The sequence below is a fragment of the Salminus brasiliensis genome, chromosome 11 (assembly GCF_030463535.1).
Source record: "Salminus brasiliensis chromosome 11, fSalBra1.hap2, whole genome shotgun sequence".
Lineage (NCBI taxonomy): Eukaryota > Metazoa > Chordata > Actinopteri > Characiformes > Bryconidae > Salminus > Salminus brasiliensis.
In genome coordinates this window covers 2,991,643-3,015,212 of record NC_132888.1, presented here as the reverse complement: position 1 = coordinate 3,015,212, position 23,570 = coordinate 2,991,643, and the positions used below count along the sequence as shown (strand labels likewise).

General features: G+C 41.1%; 1 protein-coding gene across 1 annotated transcript; it reads left to right on the top strand.

Annotated features, from left to right (window-relative positions):
* Positions 1–874: 874 nt before the first annotated feature.
* Positions 875–22,666, top strand: rxrga (retinoid x receptor, gamma a). Its single transcript, XM_072690951.1, has 10 exons — positions 875–917; positions 12,945–13,129; positions 14,504–14,636; positions 14,841–15,020; positions 15,890–16,050; positions 16,519–16,651; positions 16,955–17,087; positions 19,139–19,230; positions 20,523–20,628; positions 22,036–22,666. The coding sequence occupies exons 1-10, from the start codon at positions 890–892 to the stop codon at positions 22,181–22,183; spliced, it is 1,299 nt and encodes a 432-aa protein (XP_072547052.1). The 5' UTR covers positions 875–889; the 3' UTR covers positions 22,184–22,666.
* The last annotated feature ends 904 nt before the right edge of the window (positions 22,667–23,570 follow it).

Sequence of the window (23,570 nt, the reverse complement as noted above, 5' to 3'; positions counted from 1 at the left end):
GCCATGGTGATCTTCTTCAGCACTCACTTCAACCATCAAGAGCAGACCAGCTAATGGGTGCGTCCCAATTGCGTACTACCTAGTTTTTAAGTAAAATTTGAGTATACTCAACTATCCAAGACACACACTCACTCAGAACCAGTTGGTTCGTGAGTATGGTCACAATGGTCAACACTGTTACCAGTACAAGCTATATATTGTGGTGCATTGTGGGATTGCTACAGTTTTCCAACGCCACTATCTATAAAATCACCCATCCCAGAAGTAGTGCACTATATAGTGAGTAGGGCGCAGTTTCGGACCCAGGTAGGCTCCTCCAGAACCCTCTCTAACCTTGTTCTGATCATCTGCAGCTGATGTCCTGCAGCTGGTTCTGATTCTACACATCTGAAGGGGTAATAAATGTGTGTGTATGTGTGTGTGTGGGGTGGGGGAAGGGGGGGCGGACCTTCACCTCAAAAGAAAATTACATTTCTATTAATTTCACGTTGCTTCAGTTGTGTGAGTTTAGTCGAATCACCCCCATCTCTCAGTATCCGACATCCGACAGATCCGACATCCAGATGTTTAACTATGTTAAAGACCAAGGCTTTGCTCATGGGGCGTCTTAACTTTTTCACACGGCTGGCAGAAGGTAGAAGGTAGATGTCGACTGTCATGTAATTGATGGTGTAATTAAAATACAGAATTACATAACTGCTGCTGGACAGTCTTGCAGTGCAGAGCTGTAAGTCATGTGTCCTCCTCGCCACGTCATTGGGAAAGTTCCTCTTCGGCGCGTGCACACTTCCCCCCTGTGAGGAGCCCCTCAGTGAGGGAGATGCTCCAGCCTGAAAGTCCCCAGCCTTGCACTGCACACACACACACACACACACACACCGAGCACGGAATGGATAATCACGACTACCTGCATCTCGGTGAGTGTTTTCTGCATGTTGCTGCTCGTGACCTGAAGTGACCCCTCTGACTTTCATAGCCCTGTTTTACTCTGCAGCGCGAGACCGTTTGTTTATGTACTCGCGCGCGCTCCGTGAACTCCTCCAGAGGACTTTGGACTGGACAGCCATAAATCCAGTGGGGTTTTAAATCAGCTGAGTTGTGTGTGTGTGTGTGTGTGTGTGTGTGTGTGGCTCTCATGTGCACGAGTTTGTTAGTGCTGCTGAAGTGTGCAGGTGACAGTGGCTGGGTCAGGGGTCAGCACTTTTACTGCTTTCTCCTTATTTATGGCCTTCCTAGAGGTTCGCCTCTGTGGTAATGGACCGTGGACTTTTCAGCTTCACGTGGAATTCAACCTGCTGCACGTTCCTGGGGGCTTTCGAGGAAATCTGTCCACTTGTTTGGTGCTGTCCTGCTTTTCTGACAGGGCTCCTCCACTGTCCTGTAGTGTGAAGCCTTGTCCTGCTTTAACACACTGTTGATTTCCTATTGATCACCTGATTGACCCCTTCAGGAGCTCGGTCAGGCTGAATCCAGAGGTGTGTAGAGCAGCATTAGCCCTGCAGTCAAGTGCACTTGAGCAGAAGATCAAAAAGTAGCAGCTCAACATACTAATGAAGTTCTCAGTATCTTCTAGAGCTTCAGTGGAGCTTCTGCATCCGTCCAGCTGAGTGTTATTATATAGTACAGCATTATGTCATTATATATAATATAAATATATAATATAAATGACATTCAGAACTTCTAATCTGCCTAATTTTCACATGCTTATGTCAATTATTTCAGTTTTTCTATCATACCGTTAAAACAATATAAAAGGTATTTTAGTACTGTCCCCATGGCGACTGTTCATGTAATACTGTTTGTTGCCTTAAAAACGTACTACCATGTGTGTATAGTCACATGACTCAGCCCCGTCCCGTCTGCAACGTGGAGGAGAACTCAAACGTCAAGATACCTGAGCGACTCCAGCAGCTCATACTCATTATTATTCATTATTAATAATCGAGGTAAAATGTTCAATTAATCGCAATGCTAATTTAAGGTCAGGTCATATCGCCCACAGAACTACTGTCCTGTAGAAACCTTGCGTCTGAGTCCTGCAGCTGCCGAACAGATTTAATAAAAAAAAAAATACAATGTAATAATAATAATAATAATAATATGTCATTTTTATTAATGTGTGTATTTTATGTAAAATAGAGCATTTCTATTGGTCTATTCTTTCAGAATTATTTACACAGTGTATGACAGATCATGAAAAAAATGGACAAAAATGGAGATACATGTTTTTATTGGACACCAGCGATATATAGTATATATAGTATAGTATACAATTATAATAGAAAATAAACATATTTATCATTGAAAATAAAAAAAACAATTCAACTTAAAATATTAAGTTAATAACACAAACATATTTAATGAATAGAAAATATTTAAATATATATGGTAATATTAAATTGTATATATAATAAACTTTGTACGTTAAAACATTCACATTTTTACAGTAAACAGCCTAATTATTGGTGTAAGCTGGTTCAGAAAGTGAAATCATGTGGTAACAAGCAATTTAAGAAATGTATAAATTGAAAGTTTTGTGAGTAAGTAGCTTGTTATAAACCACATGGTATCCTAGCAGTCATGCAAAAACCTTGTATCTCAATTATTACCATGGAATTAAATATATTTTAATTGATTTCCAATGAAATGCAAGAGGTTGTTCTGTCTGTAAAATTGCACTTTTGGAAAAACTGCTGTTTTTGTGTGACAGCAGTTATTTATTTATTGTCATTGCAGAACATGAATGTAGGCAAATTACAGCATATTACAGCAGTGCCCTAATGTGCAGCAATGTCCGCAAGTTAGACTCCATTCTTCTTCTTATCTTAAAATCTTAAAACACTAAAGCTCTAAATTCCAACCTTGAGGAAGATACAGAGCTACACCAGCAGAAGAACCACACCAGGTTCCACTTCTTTCAGCCAAGACCAGAAAGCTGAGGCTGCAGTGGCTCAGCACAGCCTCACCAACACTGGACAGCTGAAGACTGAAGGAGAAACGTAGCCTGGTGTGATGAGCATGGATTTCTGCTGAGCATCACAGATGGTAGGGTCAGGGCTTGGTGTCAACAGCATACATCCGTGGATCCAACCTGCCTTGTGTCAGCAGTCCAGGATGGGGGGGATGGTTCAGTGTCTTTTAGTGTTCTTTCCAGATGTTGGATCTGAATCCAGTAGAAGATGTTAGGGATGTGGTAGAATGGGAGATTCTGATTGTGAGACTCGATTGGCAGTTTTGAGAGTGCTTTGGGAGTAAAGTATAATAGCTAGTGGCCGTAGACCGAAATTTTGCAGCTTTGCAGAGCTTATCCTCTGATTTTGTGGTTGGGGGGGCACAACGGATAGCACCTCTACCTGCCAGGGAGCTGCCACACTATGTGAGGTGGTTCGATTCCCGGTGTGAGTGACTATGCTGCGCTACACCAATAAGAGTCCTTGGGCAAAACTCTTAACAGCATTGGCCCACCTCTGTAATACAAGTCACCCTGTAGGTCGCACTGGATAAGAACGGCAGCTAAATGCCATAAATGTAGTGTAATGTCAATTTTAAAGCCATGGGGCCCTATCTTACACCAAGGCGCGTTGCCATGCTCATTGCTATCTTACACCCTGCCAACAGCCTATTTTCAAGCTTTTTGCCTACAAATAACATTATTAACATTATTATTATTATTATTATTATTAAATTAACATAATTAATATTAATAAAATTAAATTAAATCTGTCGGAAGCAAGGTTTTCACAGGACAGTAGTTCTGGGCGATACGACATTTTACCTCGATTATTAATAATGAACAATTATATGAGCTGCTGGAGTCACTTATTGCTATCTTATACCCCGCCAACAGCCTATTTCCACTCCTTCCTCCTGCGTCATTTAAACAGCAGCGCTGCTTGTGAATATCTCTACACTGATGGGTGCGGTGGTCTCGAAATGAGGGGTGTTCAGGTCAGTTTCTGGAGTATTGCTGTGTATCTCAGCTGCATAAAACACAGCAGGAGCTCCACTGACTGAAAACAGCCTAGACAGACGTTCATCAACAGTCAGACGCTCGTTGCCGTCTCAGCAGTGAATTGTCAACACAGGCGCGTGCAGCCAGATGCTTGTATACCCCCCCACGCTTTACACCACTGAAACAGCAACCCCCCAAGGTCAGTCTGACCGCACCTGGTTCTTAAAGGGATGGCGAGAGACAAGCTGATTGGTTTATTACTGCACATTACGCCCAAAACAAACACACGGTGGACGGGTGGCCTGTAGACTCCATGGAAGCCCTGGATGGATCTCCCTTTCATAAAGAACGGCCTAGCCAACCATGGCACCTGCTCTGCTTACAGTTTCCTGATCTTTAACTCAACATAATCAAGAGGTTGTAAACTGCTTACTTCATCTTACTGCATTCAGTGTTTTCCTCTCGAGTGCTGCATGATGACCACGATGACAAACTGTGACTTACTGTGCGTATCAGTGTAGCATGCTGTAACCTATTTGCAGGCCTTACTCACCTTCCTCCACCATGCTGGTGTACAGCTATAGAGTGTAGGCCTATTGATGCACGGCCTGGTAGCAATGTTGACGTAGCCTAAACCTGGGTCACATCTGGCGAGGTGGGCCAGATGTGACTGCTGGTGACCTAGATCTGGTTAGTATCAAGTAGTGGTTAAGTGCTGGGTCAGTTCTGACAGTCTTGGTTTAAAGGTTCTAGACGACTGGGTCAGAACATCTCCTAACCATTGTGGGGTGTTCTTGGTATGCAGTGGTCAGTACCTAGCAAACCTACGAACCTACGACAGGGTGCACAAGTCTAATTGATGCTCATTGAGGCCCCACCTCACAACTTACAGGACTTAAAGGCCAAATATCACAGGGCACCTTCACAGGCCTTTTGGAGCCCATGCCTCGATGGCCCAGAGCTGTCTTTGAGTACAAGGGGGACTGACGCAATATTGGGCGAGTGGGTTTAATGTTTTGGCTGATGTGCAGTTGGTACTTTATGTCGACATGGAAACTCTTTTGATGGACAACCAGCAGGAACCATTTGAATCACGTTGATTCCAGTATGGTTCGAACCCTTGTGATATCATGCCGGGCTGCGTTCATTAACACCTGTCTTCTTGCATTTCCTCCCTCTAAACCCACTATGCTCTGGTTAATGAGGACACCACTGTGCCGTCTGATGTCCATGTCGATCATGTCACGGTCATACTGAGAGAGTGTGCTTCCTAATGTCAGCCACAGCCGCAAGACCTGCCGACATCACCGCAATTAATCACGCACCATCCGTGTGTGCTCACGCTGAGTCACCGTCACTGGCCCTTTAGTGGCCCTTCAGTGGTTTGGCAGTGCGCTGGTCACGTTATTGGGGGTGCCCATGGCTTAGATGATGTTTCACTGAGCTGATTCCTGTCCCATTTTGTCACAATCACTCGACCAGCCTCAGAGTATGAGGGCGAGATATTTGTATTTTCAGCCAAATTTGCACAAATATACTTAATATACACTAGGTGGACAAAAGTATTGGGACACCTACACATTCCACCTACAGGAGCTTTTATGAGATCCCATTCTAAACCCATAGGCTTTATTAATATGGAGCTGGTCCTCCTTTGCTCTAAGCTCTACCAGCAGCAGCAGGTCTGGAGCTCTGCTGCAGTTATTGAGTCAGTTGGAGGCTTTTCTGCACTCTGCTCTGATGAGCTCAGCACTCGGCCCTGACCCCGCTCTGTAACTTTACGTGGTCTGACAGACACTCTGTGGACACTGAGCTGCTCTCTGTGAGCTGTTCCTCCTAAACTCTTCCACTATTCAATAATAATACCACTCTCAGCTGATGAAGGAAGATCTACATTGTACTTCATAGAGCATGTAATATTTTAATATTCACTTATAATTTAAGTCTTAAAATGGTATTACAGTTTTAAACCTTTGCTGCATGAATTATAAAAAGTATTGGACAGGTGCTTTGTTGCCATATGGCAATAGCATGCAACAGTGGAGCAAAGGGTCTGTCACTGGGGGTATCCCTCAAGGGTATGCCTTTAGTACCTTTAGATAGGGAACAAAACTGCAGCAACAACAACATTTGCATAAACATTTTCAGAATAGAGAAAATCATCTATAAATATTCAATAAAAAAAGAAATGAAAATGATTTGTTAGTTTGGTACCAGTGTATGCATTATAGATTACACCCCCATTGTCACAGGACATTGCATAAGGTCACAATAAAAAAACTTACATCTAAACTGATTTTAAATAAGATAAAAAAGGAAAAAAAGGAAAAAGAAAAAAAAAAACAAATATATATATATATATATATATATATATATACAAATTATTATAAATATATAATAAATAAAAGATCACTCCCCCCAGATCACAGCTAGATTTAAATTGAAGTGTTCAAAGTATCAATAGAAGTATAATTATACACACCCTTTTAGGCCCTCTCCAAACAATCAGCTATTTAAAAGATGTAGATTCTCTGTGTTTGGGCTTTTTTAAGGATGTTTTAGGTCCTGAAAATTGAGGCTTTTAAAAATATCCTCCAGTGGGCTATCAGCTGGTTTACTCTTTCAGTACACTGTGACTAAATGTACTCTGTACATTTTGTACTGTGACAAAAAATGCACTGTTTCTCCTGATCAGGAGAGTGTGGGTGATTCAGAGACAGCAGCATCACCACAGCAACATAAAAAAGTAGATTTTTTCCCTGGACAGTTTCGAGTGTGTGTGAGGTGGAGTTTTGTAGATCTGCTGTTTGAACTCTCTGTTGGAAATCTCTGTTGTTTGAAGACATGCTTCAGCGTTATGCTGTATTTAGGTCTGTTGTGGCCGTTACGCTGCTTTTTGAGGAACTGAATGTAAAACTTGGTAAATTGCTAGTGCCTCCTGCTGGGCTGACATAAACATCTTAGTGTTTTAGGGCTGGTTTGCTAGTGTGGACCACACCCTGAGGTGAAACGGGAGGGAAGTCAGAGTCAGTTTTCCATGGTCTGCGTGTGAGTGCAGACTGCGACAGGACGGTGGGGTCTGTGCTTGTAGTATACTACTACTACTATTACTACTTTTAGAGCTGATTCTACTATTAGTATGTCTACTAGCCCTGCTTCTAGCCTGCTACTACTACTATTAGTATGTCTACTACCTCTGCTTCTAGCCTACTACTACTACTATTAGTATGTCTACTAGCCCTGCTTCTAGTCTACTACTTCTGCTATTAGTATGTCTACTACCCCTGATTCTAGTCTACTACTACTACTACTACTACTATTAGTATGTCTACTAGCCCTGCTTCTAGTCTACAATTACTACTACTATTAGTGTGTCTACTAGCCCTGATTCTAGTCTACTACTACTGCTATTAGTATGTTTATTAGCCCTGCTTCTAGTCTACTACTACTACTATTAGTTTCTCTACTAGCCCTGCTTCTAGCCCACTACTACTACTATTAGTGTCTCTACTAGCCCTGCTTCTAGCCTACTACTATTAGTGTCTCTACTAGCCCTGCTTCTAGCCTACTACTACCATTATTTGTGTCTCTACTAGCCCTGCTTCTAGCCTACTACTACTATTACTACTTTTAGAGCTGATTCTAGCCTACTACTACTACCATTACTACCTCTACAAGTGCAGCTTCTAGCCTACTACTACTACTGTTAGTACTTCTACTAGCACTATAATCATACAAAAGCACACACAGCCTGCGAGGAAAAGAAAATCATGACTTTTATATTGTAGTCAGACAAAAAATAAAGGGAGTCAATGAAGAATGTAGAAAATGATACAGGAACAAACAGCAGGTGGATAAAAGTGAGCTCTTGTGTGATATAGATGAGAGAGACATCATCGTGTGTGTGCTAATCCTGTCACGAATATGATGTCTTCGCCTCCCCAGCTCCTCCACTGTTTTCTCTTAGCGAAGAGGGGGCTTCAGATTCACGCATTCACCTAGAAGCAGCACTGAACTCCAGCCCAAAAGCCCCCTGTGCCACCAGTATTTTAGACAGTCGCGCTGTACTGTTCTCTTGTCTGCTCTCTGTCGGAGGCGGGGCTTGAGTCTGCGAGCAGCAGCGCCACCTATCGTGTAGAGAAAAACAACAGCATTTATAAATAGGCTGCTAAGCGGTCTGAAATGCCAAAAAACATCCTGTCTAACTAGTCACACTTTATATATTATCATTATATCAGCGGCAACAAATGCTCCGAAAATGACAATAATAAGTATAAATATAAATAAGTATAAAGTAAAATAAAATAAGTATAAATAAATAGTATAAATACTAAAAAAGAATATGTTTATGGCAATTAATCCTGAGACAATATCATCCAAATATATCAAAAATAGTTACAGGACTACTGTGCGCTCCGCCTGTTAGACACACCTCCCGTACATTTCTTCAGCTCCTGATTTTATTTTTTTCTCATTTTTTATTCCAGGACCGTTGATGAACGGAATGAACAGCCTCTTCTTTCACTCAATTACTGTGTTTTTTATCCTTACAGACTCGTGGGATTGTCCTCTAATCACTCATAATAATAGCCGCCTGTTAGGCACAATTAGTACGTCCTGAACGAAGCGCTGTGCGGAATGAGCTTCAGAGGGCTTTCCGTGGTGAAGATGAACCGAGCCAAAACCTCAGTGTGTTTGTTGTGTTGGAGTCCTGCTTCATAAACAGTGAGGTGGAAAGCTCCGTTCATTTACCTTCATAAGAGTAATTGGTCATTTGGGCGGCGGGGTGGGGGGGGTGTTTGTGGACACCCCTTCTAATGTATGCATTCAGCTACGTTAAGTTGTACCCATTGTGAATGTGAAGTACTGCCAATAGAATAATAGCAAATAAACATGATAAACCTATTGGCACCATGCTGCCTAATGCCAGGCGTGGGCTAGACAGAGATATACAGTAACGAAGCAGAACTACTTCGCTACTGTACTTAAGTACTAAAGTACTGTATCTGTTTCTACTGGAGGATTAGTGTTTCTCCTACTTCCACTTTTACTGGATGAGTTTAATACTTTTACTCTGTTACATTGTTAGAAATTCCTCCATCTTCACCTCCTGCAAATGCTCGTATGTGCCGGAATGGCCTGAGCTCTTTCAGCTGTAGTAGAGTTTACAGAGAGTGAAGCTCAGGGGTTTGAGCTGCTCTCCTCACTGGTTCTACAGATGAAACTCTTGTATGTGGCGGGTCGAGTCAGGTCTGCTCAGCTCTCTCTCTCTCTTTTGGGCGAGAGAGTTTGTTTAGAGAGTGAACTGAAGACTCGTGTTCATGAACTCTGTCTTCTACAGTCCTGTCCTTCTCCTACAGCCAGAGGAACTGAGACAGGCCTTAAGTCTGAGCATCTGAACTAATATAAACACTGATACCCAAACTTTTGACTGCTTTCTGTAAGAACTACAGAACACAGTACTGTACTTTCAGAACTTAAGTAGAACATTTTAGAATACTAAACTACTTGCAGTACTTAAGTACAGAAAATATTGAATACTTTAGTACTTCTACTTAAGTCTGGAGCTTAAAGAACTTCTACTTCTACTCAAGCACCTGTACTTTTACTCAAGTCTGGGTCTCTGGTTCTTTATACACATCTGGGGCTGGAGGGGTATAAAGCCCCAAAGTAGGAGATGAGGTGGAGTGGTGATCATTATCCAACATCCTGACCTCACTAATGCTCTTGTTGCTGAATGCAATCAAATCCCAACAGCAATGCTGCTCCTCCAAAATCTACACTCTGAAAAATAAAGGTGCTACAAAAGGTTCTTTGAGTGATGCCATAGAGGAACCATGTTTGGTTCCATGAAGAACCTTTTTGTAATGTGACGTGAGACGTGACCAAGTTCTTTGGGTTTTCTCTGTGATTCTCAAATGTGGTTCTTTAGGGAACCAAAACTGGTTCTTCTATGACATCACTCACAGAACCATTAGCAGCACCTTCATTTTTTAAGAGTGTAGTAGAAACCCTTAGTAGAGACAGTAGAGACACCCCGGGTTCTGTAAAATGCGGTTCCGGTGAGATCAGATGAGATCCGATTTTACTTTCCAGCATAAAAGGCCACACAAGCACCTACATCACTTCCCTTTTACTTCCAGTAAACTGTGGTTTCTCACCCAAGCTGTCCTGCCCTGGGAGACTGTGGACGATGGGGGTCTAGAGGAATGGTGGGGGGGTTCTTCTACAACGCAGTAGATGAACAGTAGATGGTTCTTGCATTCCCAAAACGGCTCTATCAGAAAATTCTGTACAACTGCTCTCATCTAACGCTCTGTCTGACGGAATCCAATCATTTTGTTGTTGTATTAAATGTGGATGAGATCCGTTGTGGTTTATATGGTCATAATCCGATCACAGTGCGTCTTGGGGTATGTTTACAGCTGGCTTTTTTATTGTTTAATGCAGACAAGTAAATTCCAAACGTGATCCGATCACCAAAGACGCCGTTAATTCCAGGCTCACAGGGCTCACAGGGCTCACAGGGCTCACATGGTAGCGATCTTGGTGGTAAATAAACAGTTTGGACCCACATATCCCACAGGACCCCACATCCAAAAAAAAACTCTTCTAATAAATTCTATCAATATGTTTCCCAGATTTATTGATATGTATGAGAAATGTTCTCTGCTCACTAAAAAAAGGGTCAATCAGAATGCAGCGGTTGTTGTAGGATTATCACTGCTCTAGCTGTGAGAGCAGAGAAAACAGCCCTGTTTGACTTTATCACTGGACCCGTTTGAGAACAGTGTCAGCAGGTCATCTCCAGATGTGGTCTTTGACCCTATGCCCCAGTGTAAGACCTTAGGTCAGCAGCAGGCCACCAGATCTTTCAGCAGAGGCCAGTTAAGGCCAGTCCAGTGAGGCTCTTCCTGGGTGATTGTGAGGGTCTGTATACTCTGAATGTGGCGAGTCAGTAAGTGGACTGAGGAAGCCACGGGTCATGGGCACCTAAGGCCCACTAATGCTCATGGAGGCCCCACCTTACACAACTTACTGGGCTTAAAGATCTGCTGCTAATGTGTTGGTGCCAGATATCTCAGCAGGACACCTTCAGAGGCACCTTCTAGACAGGTTGTAGAGCTGTTCTGGCAGCACAATATTAGGCAAGTGGTTTTAATGTTATGGCTGATTGGTTTATGTGTTGTGTGAATAACTGAAGTAATTCAAACACACAAAGTGACCGTGGCAGCTTGCCCAGTCTGTTAACAGCCTGGTGCTCTAACCGCTGAGCCATCACCTCCCATGGCGCAACCTGCTGCCAACGCAACGTCAACATGCTCGGAGGAAAGTGCCGGGTACCCAGCTCTGAGTCATCAGCTAGAAGACACCTTCACCGGCCAGCATCACACTGTAGTGAAGTGTGGGGAGAGGGAGAGAGCCATCTACCTACCGGGAGAGAGCAAGGCCAGTTGTGCTTTCCCCGGTCCTGACTGCAGATGGCAGGCAGCATGACCCAAGATCTGAAACAGCGATTCTCAGGCCATAGTGGTAGCGTCTTAGTCTGCTGGACCAATCGGAGCCCCTACGACAAGAATGAATAGATATAGATAGAAGTACTTTATTAATCCTGAAAGAAATGATAGATTAATCATGATTACTTACAGTTCATCACATTTTTTTATCCTGATTTTGTAATAGTCGTATAGCTGGACAAAAGAAATGGCACTGGACCTCGTCTGTGACCTTATTTCAGTGAAGAAAACCAAACCGGGCTTAATTTGAACTGATAAGTGCGCTGACGTTACCAGTCAGCAGCTAAAACAAAACGAGACACAGCGACGGCAGATGGCCACAGAGCAGCACAGAGAGGATCACAGCCATTCACCTTTTATCATCAGAAAGCTCACCAGAATGTTCGGGAGTAAGGTCCTCCAAGACCAGAGCTGGACACGTTTGACCTACTTAACAGAACCTCAGTGAAAGGCGAGCCTGACATTGGCCTCCAGTCACTCCTGTGACCCAGGAGCAGATGCCAGCCTGTAACACTATAGAGTGTGTGGACGCTGCCAGCCTGCATACACAGCTCACACATACTTATATCCGCTCTATCAGGAAGACGTCTCAGAGCTTTATCAGGGGGGTCAGTGGTGGCTCGGTGGGTAGAGCTGTGGGTTGTACTGTACAGTGAATATAGTGACTATAAAAGGCTCCTTAAGCTACATTATGCAGCGAGTTCACCTTAAATCTGCAGCTTCAGGATCATGCTGATGCTCCACTGGCTACTGCACTATATGGAGCTTTGGTGGTGGAGCTGCAGGAGGAGAACCTCTCTCCAGAACTGTTAGCGTAACGCTGTGTAACCCATAGAGTCATATTAGTGTAAAATCCTGTAGTATTACTCTACCGCCTCTACAGCTCACATGCTTCTCTACCTTCAGATCAAGCATCTGGAACTCACAGGGTGCTCACAGCATGATTTGTATTTACTGCGGTGGTTTGAAAGTAAATTAAACTCCTTACATGTAGGGGGAGCCCTACGTTTGTATAATTATTGGATTTCCAATTTAATAATGATTATAATGTAATTAGATATATAAAGTATTACAATTAACAGGTCAAAATCAGCACTTTTTCTGTTTATTCTTATGCAAAAATGTCAAAAATGATTAAAATAATGGCAAAAAATAAAGGATGTTTTTTTTTGTTTCTGCAAAATAATTAAATAATTAAAACTACAAGCCCAAAAAAATAGTCCATTAAAATGAGAGTGGACTGTTGTTATCACCATCAGCATGCGGACATCTCTAATTATAATTATCCATCTATTATGTTTCTGTGTTCATCATAATATGAATGGATGTGCCGACCCCAGCTGACCCTCAGTTTTGAGAGAATGACCCCTCTGCCCCCTCTCTACGTTCTGATTGGATGTAGTGTGTGAAGTGTGATCCCACTGATCCTTCTTTCTCTCTCTCTCTTTCTCTCTCTCTCTCTGTTTGGACTGCAGGTTCCTCAGTGCAACTCACCCATAATCACCTGAGACCTCCCCCCTCCCAACCCCCCATCGTCTCCATGGTGACCCATCACCACCCGTCCGTCATCAGCAGCCTGGCATCCCCCTTCTCCGTCATCACTTCCTCCTCACTGAGCTCCCTCGCGACCTCCATGCCAGGCATGGCCTACAGTCCACAGGTGAAACACTCTCTCTCACACACACACACACACACACACACACAGCTGATCTGTTTTTATTACTGTACAGTAACTATCATTAAAGCTAAAGTACACAATTCAGTGCAGCACTTTTATAGGTACTGATTTGTGTAGTTGATGAGTAATGAATGAATTTCTGAATAATGATTTCTGATTAATTAACAATACAAACTGAATAATTCACAGTGGATATTGAATAGTTCTCGGTAGATATTGAATACTTTATAGAATAATTTATACTAGATACTGAATAATACATATTAGATACTGAATAGTTCATAGTAAATACTAAATAATACATGGGTACTGAATAATTCATAGTGAATTCTGAATAATTTGTACTGGATAGTGAATAACACATAGTAGGTATTGAATAATTCATACTGGACACTAAATATTTCATAGTAGACACTGAACAATATATATATACTGAATTCATACTGGATACGGAATAATTCTCTGTATATATTGAATACTTTATAGAAGATACTGGATAGTACATACTGGATATTGAATAATACAGAGTATATACTGAATAATTCATACTGGATACTGAATAATACAGAGTAGATACTGAATAATTTATACTGGATACTGAATAGTACAGAGTAGATACTGAATAATTCATACTGGATACTGAATAATACAGAGTAGATACTGAATAATTCATACTGGATACTGAATGATACAGAGTAGATACTGAATAATTTATACTGGATACTAGATAGTACAGAGTAGATACTGAATACTTTATACTGGATACTAAATAATACAGAGTAGATACTGAATAATTCATACTGGATACTGAATATTACAGAGTAGATACTGAATAATTCATCCTGGATACTGAATAATACAGAGTAGATACTGAACAATTCAAAGTGGACACGAATAGTTCATAGTAGATACTAAAAAATACATAGATACGGAATTCATACTGGATACGAAATATATATTCATAGAAGAAGTATTCAATATATACTTCAATATATAGAATAATACATCAGAATATATATCTAAGTATATATTGAATACTTCATAGAAGATACTGAATAATTCATACTGGAGACTGAATAATACATAGTGGATACTGAGTAATTCATAGTGGATACTGAGTAATTTATAGTAGACACTGAACTCAATACTCAATACTTTCATTACCAAGTTACCTGACTTTTAAGTGTATGTCCTACTGCTTCTCATATCTGAGTCATTTACTGCCCTCTACTGGTTCACAGAAGAGTTACACAGAACACTAGTTGCTTTGCAGATGTCCCAGGATATGTGTGAGACAAGCTCAGTAGAGAGTTTTAGAGCTGTGTGCTATAAATTCTCATCATCACTTTCCCATAGATTCACTCACTAAGCAGCTCAGAGGACGTGAAGCCTCCTCCCAGTCTGAACAGCAGGAGCAGCAGCTTCCAGTGCATCAGTCCAGGCTCCCTGTCCAAACACATCTGCTCCATCTGTGGAGATCGCTCCTCAGGTAACCTTTGTGCAGCGTGACGTGGTTTCATCCATTCAGCAGAGAGTTTGCCCACATTTAGTCAAATGGACATTGAGATGAAACCAGTTCTAAACCATTTTAACCGTTAAATTAGTGGGTGTAACCACCATTGGCCACTGTCTGACAGTCAGGGGTTTCTCAGTTCTGAAGGAATGTATATAGAGACTTTTCCTATATTTCCAGGAAAGCACTATGGTGTGTTCAGCTGTGAGGGCTGTAAGGGCTTTTTTAAAAGGACAGTCCGGAAAGACCTGACGTACACGTGCCGGGACAGTAAGGAGTGTCTGATAGATAAACGGCAGAGGAACCGCTGTCAGTACTGCCGCTATCAGAAGTGCCTGGCCATGGGCATGAAGAGAGAAGGTGAGGCTTCCACAGGTGAACAGCCTGCAGTGACTTATCCACTTCTCCAATAGGTCAGGGTCACGGTTAGTCCAGAGCCTACAGTGACTAGGGCTGGGCGATATGGTAAAAATACTATATCACGATATTTAAAGACTTTTTTTGTAATTACATTGTAGTCACAGACTAAAAACATCAGCAGCGACAGATTCTTATAAACTACTATTAATATACTTAACATCTGCTGCTCTTCATCTAATTAACCCAGTCCAATTACACTGTTAGTAATGAAACCTGCAGCTGATCAGTGTTTATTAAGCACTAACAGTCTCCTCCATACAATTAGAAAAGCATACTGTTATCACAATAACAAAATTTATCACAATATGATAAAATATTGTCATATTGCCCAGCTCTACCAGTAAGCATTGGGTGCAAGGCAGCAAGGCATTAATACCCATAGGAAGGAGCACCTAAAATAATTTCTAAGCTTTTTTCTGTGTGCCACACCTTCCACATTTCAGAACTCATTTGCAGTAGTTGCTGAAATTAACTGCCCAGTGGTTTATATTAAGTGCATTTAAAGTGAATAGATTCTGCTGTTATTCTACAGTTAATGCCTGGTAATGGATGGCATGTAGATGAAGATTAGCTCGCCAAAAACTACAATACCTTAAATAATAATATTGATACATTATCATAATTATTCATTTTGTGTCTGATTTAGTCTTTTATAAAAAAAAAAATTCACAGGCCCATGGCTCATATTTAATGACATCACACATACTCAGGAAAAACACAGCGCATCCAACAAGAGTGAAAGCGGGTCTATTTTACTGTGTGCAGTGTGCATTAATACATAATGTGCATTTTATTATTATTTTATGTAGCTGTGCAGGAAGAGAGGCAGCGGGGTAGAGAGAAAAGTGATAACGAGGTTGACTCCAGCACCGGTTTAAATGAAGACATGCCAGTGGAGAAGATTCTAGATGCTGAATTAGCTGTTGAACCGAAAACAGAGGCCTACATGTCGTCTAACACAGGAAACTCTGTAAGCATCAACCTCTGACTTGTTGTTACAGAGTATCTACTATGTATTGTTCAGTATCCAGTAGGAATTATACAGTTTCTGTTATGTATTAAGTGTCTACTATGAATTATACAGTATCTACTATGTATTATTCACTATCCAGTATGAATTATTCAGTATCTACTATGTATTATTCAGGATCCACTATGTATTACTCAGTATCTACTATGTGTTAAGTGTCTACTGTGAATTATACAATATCTACTATGTATTATTCAGTGTCCAGTATGAATTATACAGTATCTACTATGTATTATTCAGTATCCACTATGTATTACTCAGTATCTACTATGTATTAAGTGTCTACTGTGAATTATACAATATCTACTATGTATTATTCACTATCCAGTATGGATTATACAGTATCTACTATGTATTATTCACTATCCAGTATGAATTATTCTGATGTGAAAACATCCCCTTCTCTAGCAGACAAATGACCCCGTCACCAACATCTGCCAGGCTGCTGATAAGCAGCTGTTCACTCTGGTAGAGTGGGCCAAGCGCATCCCACACTTCTCTCAGTTACCTCTGGACGACCAGGTCATCCTCCTACGAGCAGGTCTGTGTATCTTCTGTTAATGCATATATTTACCCTAATTGTGAGTATAGATTTTTTAGCAGTACTGTACAGGAGAGGTTGAGTGGATGTCTGTTTGCGTATATTTATAAAATTAAATAAAGGTTGCAGGTTTGTAGGTTACTTTTTACAAATGCTTAATTATTGCCTCTTAAATATGATTTTAATGTTAGTAGATAGATAGATAGATAGACTGATCAACAGATAGATAGATATATCTGTGCATGAACAGGTGTCCCAATACTTTTGTCCATATTGTGTGTGTGTGTGTGTCTTTGTGTGCAGGCTGGAATGAGTTGCTCATTGCCTCGTTTTCCCACCGCTCTGTGACGGTGAAGGATGGCATTCTGTTGGCCACCGGCCTACACGTCCACCGCAGCAGTGCCCACAGTGCAGGAGTTGGCTCCATCTTCGACAGGTCAGACCAACCAGCCTGGGGTCATTCAGAACATGCTTAAAACTGTGACAAATTAAATAAAGTCTGTGGTCAGAATGTGTTGTTGGTCAGTAAAGTTATATAGGTTAATATATTAACTGTTAATACAGTTACCTGAGGAGGACACAAGTATAGGAACACGGCTAGAAAAACACAGACTTGAGGAACACAGCTAAAAGAACACAGTTATAAGAATACAGCTAGAAGAACACAACTAGAAGAGCACAGCTAGAAGAACCCAGTTACAGGAACACAGCTGGAAGAACACAGTTATAGGAACACAGTTAAAGGAATACAGCTAGAAGAGCACAGTTATAGGAACACAGCTAGAAGAGCACAGTTATAGGAATACAGTTAAAGGAACACAGTTAGAAGAACACAGTTATAGAAACACAGCTAGAAGAACACAGTTATAGGAACACAGCTAGAAGAGCACAGTTATAGGAATACAGTTAAAGGAACACAGAAGAACACAGTTATAGGAATACAGCTAGAAGAACACAGTTATAGGAACACAGCTAGAAGAGCACAGTTATAGGAATACAGTTAAAGGACCACAGCTAGAAGAGCACAGTTATAGGAACACAGCTAGAAGAGCACAGTTATAGGAATACAGTTAAAGGACCACAGCTAGAAGAGCACAGTTATAGGAACACAGCTAGAAGAGCACAGTTATAGGAACACAGTTAAAGGAATACAGCTAGAAGAGCACAGTTATAGGAACACAGCTAGAAGAGCACAGTTATAGGAATACAGTTAAAGGAACACAGAAGAACACAGTTATAGAAACACAGCTAGAAGAACACAGTTATAGGAACACAGCTAGAAGAGCACAGTTATAGGAATACAGTTAAAGGAACACAGAAGAACACAGTTATAGGAATACAGCTAGAAGAACACAGTTATAGGAACACAGCTAGAAGAGCACAGTTATAGGAATACAGTTAAAGGACCACAGCTAGAAGAGCACAGTTATAGGAACACAGCTAGAAGAGCACAGTTATAGGAATACAGTTAAAGGACCACAGCTAGAAGAGCACAGTTATAGGAACACAGCTAGAAGAACACAGTTATAGGAATACAGTTAAAGGACCACAGCTAGAAGAGCACAGTTATAGGAACACAGCTAGAAGAACACAGTTAAAGGAACACAGCTAGAAGAGCACAGTTATAGGAATACAGTTAAAGGAACACAGCTAGACGCTAGAAGAACACAGTTATAGGAACACAGCTAGAAGAGCACAGTTATAGGAACACAGTTATGGGAACACAGCTAGAAGAGCACAGTTATAGGAACACAGTTATGGGAACACAGCTAGAAGAGCACAGTTATAGGAACACAGCTAGAAGAACACAGTTAAAGGAACACAGCTAGAAGAGCACAGTTATAGGAATACAGTTAAAGGAACACAGCTAGACGCTAGAAGAACACAGTTATAGGAACACAGTTATGGGAACACAGCTAGAAGAGCACAGTTATAGGAACACAGTTATGGGAACACAGCTAGAAGAGCACAGTTATAGGAACACAGTTATGGGAACAGCTAGAAGAGCACAGTTATAGGAATACAGTTAAAGGAACACAGGTTTGGGCTGATATTCTCTGTGAACTCCAGACACTGTATGGATCTGTTCAGTTCCACCAGCTGCTCACCTGATCTAATCAATAAAGGATTGAGTTGATGAACTAGGTGTTATGTGGGAACTGGGAATACTGCTCTGAAGGACTGTACTGTGTGTACTGTACATCTAATACATTTGTCTTTATTTTTTTAGCAACAACAAAGCATGTAAAAGTAAAAGCATGTTAACACTCCAAGTCTTATCACACACTAAGATGTATGACTCAGTAACTACAGGGATGTCTGGTGGGGCTTTTCTGTGGTAATAGAAGTTTGGACCATAGGCTGTTTAAGGGGTTGAGGGCAGGTTGAGATCATGAGCCACCTGAGGTGTCATGAGTGACCTGAGGTGTGCAGTTGTTATTCAGACTGCATGTGTCTGATCTAGTGTGCTTCCCGGCTGCTCTGCAGGGTGCTGTCTGAGCTGGTGTCTAAAATGAAGGACATGCAGATGGATAAGACCGAGCTGGGCTGCCTCAGAGCCATTGTACTCTTTAACCCAGGTAACTATGATGTGTGACTATATACTGATTAATTCATGGTGGATACAGGATAATTCATAGTGGATACTGAAAAAATCATAGTGGGTATTGAATGATTCATAGTGGATACGGAATAATTTATAGTGGATACTGAATAATTCATAGTGAATACTGAATGATTCATAGTGGATACGGAATAATTTATAGTGGATACTGAATAATTCATAGTGAATACTGAATGATTTATAGTGGATACTGAACAATTTATAGTGGATATTGAATAATTCATAGTGGATACTGAATGATTTATAGTGAATACTGAATAATTTATTGTAGATACTGAATAATTCATAGTGGATACTGAATGATTCATAGTAGATACCGAATAATTTATTGTAGATACTGAATGATTCATAGTAGATACTGAATAATTTATTGTAGATGCTGAATGATTCATAGTGGATACTGAATGATTTATAGTGGATACTGAATGATTTATAGTAGATACTGAATAATTTATAGTAGATACTGAATTATTCATAGTAGATACTGAATAATTCATATTGGATACTGAATAATTCATGGTGGATACTGAATGATTTATAGTAGATACTGAATAATTTATTGTAGATACTGAATGATTCATAGTGGATACTGAATGATTTATAGTAGATACTGAATAATTTATTGTAGATACTGAATGATTCATAGTAGATACTGAATAATTTATTGTAGATGCCGAATGATTCATAGTGGATACTGAATGATTTATAGTAGATACTGAATAATTCATAGTGGATACTGAATGATTCATAGTAGATACTGAATGATTTATAGTAGATACTGATTAATTCATAGTGGATACTGAATGATTCATAGTAGATACTGAATGATTTATAGTAGATACTGAATAATTCATAGTGGATACTGAATAATTCATAGTGGATACTGAATGATTCATAGTAGATACTGAATGATTTATAGTAGATACTGAATAATTCATGGTGGATATTGAATAATTCATGGTGGATACTAAATAATTCAAACTAGATACTGAATAATACATAATGGATGCTGAATAATTTCATAGTAGATACTGGATATTTAAAAGTAAATACTGACTAATTCATGGCCGATTTTGAATAATTAATTGTAGTTACAGAAAAATAATAAATAGTGTTTACTGTATACTCAATAATTCACAGTAATTTATTGTACAAGCTGAAGAATGAAACTAATTTTCAAATGTCTGAAACAGTGATATTTAATGTGTAATATGCCTTTTAATGACTGTTGTTAAATATGATCCACAGATGCTAAAGGCTTGTCCAGTTCGTCGGATGTGGAGGCGCTGAGGGAAAAGGTTTACGCCTCACTGGAGTCCTACACTAAACACAGATACCCCCAGCAGCCTGGCAGGTGAGGTCATACACCATCCCTGATACGCTGCTCCTCATTCAGGCAGCAGTCTGCTGATTAGGGAGCTGCTCCTGTGCTCTGCTGCTGCTGCTGCTGCTGCTGCTGTACGACACACGTTTTCAACCCAGTGACAGAATGAGGGTTTATTGTAACTTCAAAGCGGATGAGAGAGCGTCTATGAAACACTCGCGCAGTGAAGCGTTCGCTCAGACGACTGCGCTAAATGAGTGCTACACCAACAGACCTCCACACCAACAGGCCGTGTTTACTGTCTTCACTGACTTCACTGTTTGATCCAGGAGGGGTTTTACTGCACATGTGCTCCGAGGTTTAGCGGAGGTTTTACTGTGATGGCGATGAAAACGTGTGGGACAAACTTTTACAGCCCTGCTTTCAATACTTTTCACACTTTCTGTTTAATTTACTCAGGATGGACTGACAGAATACACTTTATGTCCAAATGTTTGTGGACACCCCTTGTAATGAATGCGTTTCTGTACTTTAAGTTGCTCACATTGCTCCACACAGCTTGTCTAGTCCCTGTAGAGAAGTACAGCCAATAGAATAGGACTCTCTGCAGGAGCAGGTAAACATGATAAACCTAGTGCCATCATGCTGCCTAATGCCAGGCGTGGGCTAGAGGGGATTAAAGCCCCCCAGCATTGAGGAGCTGTGGAGCAGTGGAAGAACTGTGTTCTCTGGAATGATGGATGGCGGAGCTCCATCCAGTACTTTTGGGATGAGGAGTTGGGGGGTTGGGGATAATAAGGTGGGGTGGTGATCATCATCCAACATCCTGATCTTATTGATCTTATTATCTAGTGAGGTCAAGATGTTGGATGATGATCACCACCCTACCTCATCATCCCAAAAGTGTCCCAAAAGTACTGGATGGAGCTCCACCATCCATCATTCCAAAGAACACAGTTCTTCCACTGCTCCACAGCTCAATGCTGGGGGGCTTCATACCCCTCTACTAGCCCGTGCCTGGCATTAGGCAGCATGGTGTTAATAGCTTCATGTTGTTTATCTGCTCCAGGGAGTCCTATTCTATTGGCAGTGCTTCTCTACAGGCACCAGACAAGCTGGATATGTTCCACCATTGGGTGCAACCTAAAGTAGCAGAATGCATTCATTAGAAGGGGTGTCCACAAACTTTTGGACATATAGTGCAGCAAATTGTAAAGGAGGCTGTCCACACAACCAAGACATTTTTTCATCACACCTCAACACTGATGAGGTCTGCCAATCTGACCGTGTAAAATCTGCATGTTTGCTTGTTTCTGTGCATTTTTAGATTAGAAAATTATTTCTATGAATTTGCAGCATCATCAGTGATAACTGTGCCACTCTCCGGATGAATGCACCGCTAGTTTCAGGCTGAACTTGTGTTTTTCTGATCTACAGGTTCGCTAAGCTCCTCCTGCGGCTTCCCGCTCTTCGCTCCATAGGCCTGAAGTGTCTCGAGCATTTGTTCTTCTTCAAGCTTATCGGGGACACGCCCATAGACACGTTCCTCATGGAGATGCTTGAAGCGCCACACCAAATCACATGACTCTCCTGTAAATACCCCCACCCCCCCCACCCCCGTGCACAGAGTCACCCCAGCGTAACACACTCGTTCTTCCTTTGTACTAAAATGTGAAAACTAAGAAAATGTATTGATATTTCTAATCCATGTACATACGCCAACCCCCACCTTTGTAAAGACATAACAGAGTGGTATTTTCTAAATATTTGTAAAGATAAACAGTGTTACATTTTAGAGTGTCAGATTTGACCTACACTAAATGGACAAAAGTATTGGGACACCTGCTGATTTATTGTTTCTTCTAAAAATAAGGGTATTGAAAAAGAATGTATCCTGCATGTGTTATAAGAAGGGGTGTCCACAAACATTTGAACATATAGGGTATGAAAGCACTACTGATGTACTGATGTACTGAGCAGGGAATGAATCTATTCAGTGTAAAAGTGTGTGTACAATCACTGCCATGAACAATTCAGCTAACGTGTATTTTTTAGAGCACTGTAAAAATAAAGATGTTTTAAATCAGTTCAGTAACTTTATTGTCTCTAGTGGAGAAGATTGAACGCTTAGCACTGCAACATAGACCTAGATTTCTGAGTTAGCTCAACTCAATTTAGTCTGAAGTTCTCCTAACTCACATTTTTTCAACTTTTGCATCTCAGTTTGATCAACAATCCGCACTTAGCTGATCCTCAAAATCATAAGGAAATAAGCTGCAGCTGAAACTGATTCAATACTGTGTAAGATGTTTAGTCTGTGGCTCCGCCCCCTCTATCTGTTTACTGTTGATTCCCATCTACAGGTTAGAGAGCTCCATATCACATGACCTCCCCAGACTGGGAGGCTTTTACAATGGAGGGCTGAGGCCTTGGGATTTGGGATTTGTACTGATGACCTCCTCACACTTGCTGAGCAGCAGTTAGACCGTAGGGCCGGTCAAGAGCTGTGAAATTCCACCACGTTAAAACCCAGTACTGAGTAAATTTACCTTCCCTTCTTTCTCAGGCTCAGAAATCCAGAGTGGAGCGACTGTCTAACTGCCTGCTTGAGTCAAGAGATTCAGGAGATCATAAGTTTAAATCCCATCAACCACTAACAGTCCTCCATGGTCAGGAATCTGAGAATAGGAAGGCCTCCCTCATGTGATGGGGGGAGGTTCTAGCCTGCAGATGGGAATAAACATTAAACAGATTGAGGAATTTACTGATGATTTTGTAGATCAGCTCAGTATGGATTGTTGATCAAACTGAGATACAGAAGTACAAAATGTGAGTTAGGAGTTAACAGTTAACAGTTGACAGTGTAAGATTGCCCTTTGACCTCACCCTCCACAGTCCTGTGCACCTTGGGTGACTCCACTGGGAGAGTTAACTCCCGGTGACCTGGGTCCTGAGGCACATTAAAGCCCTGA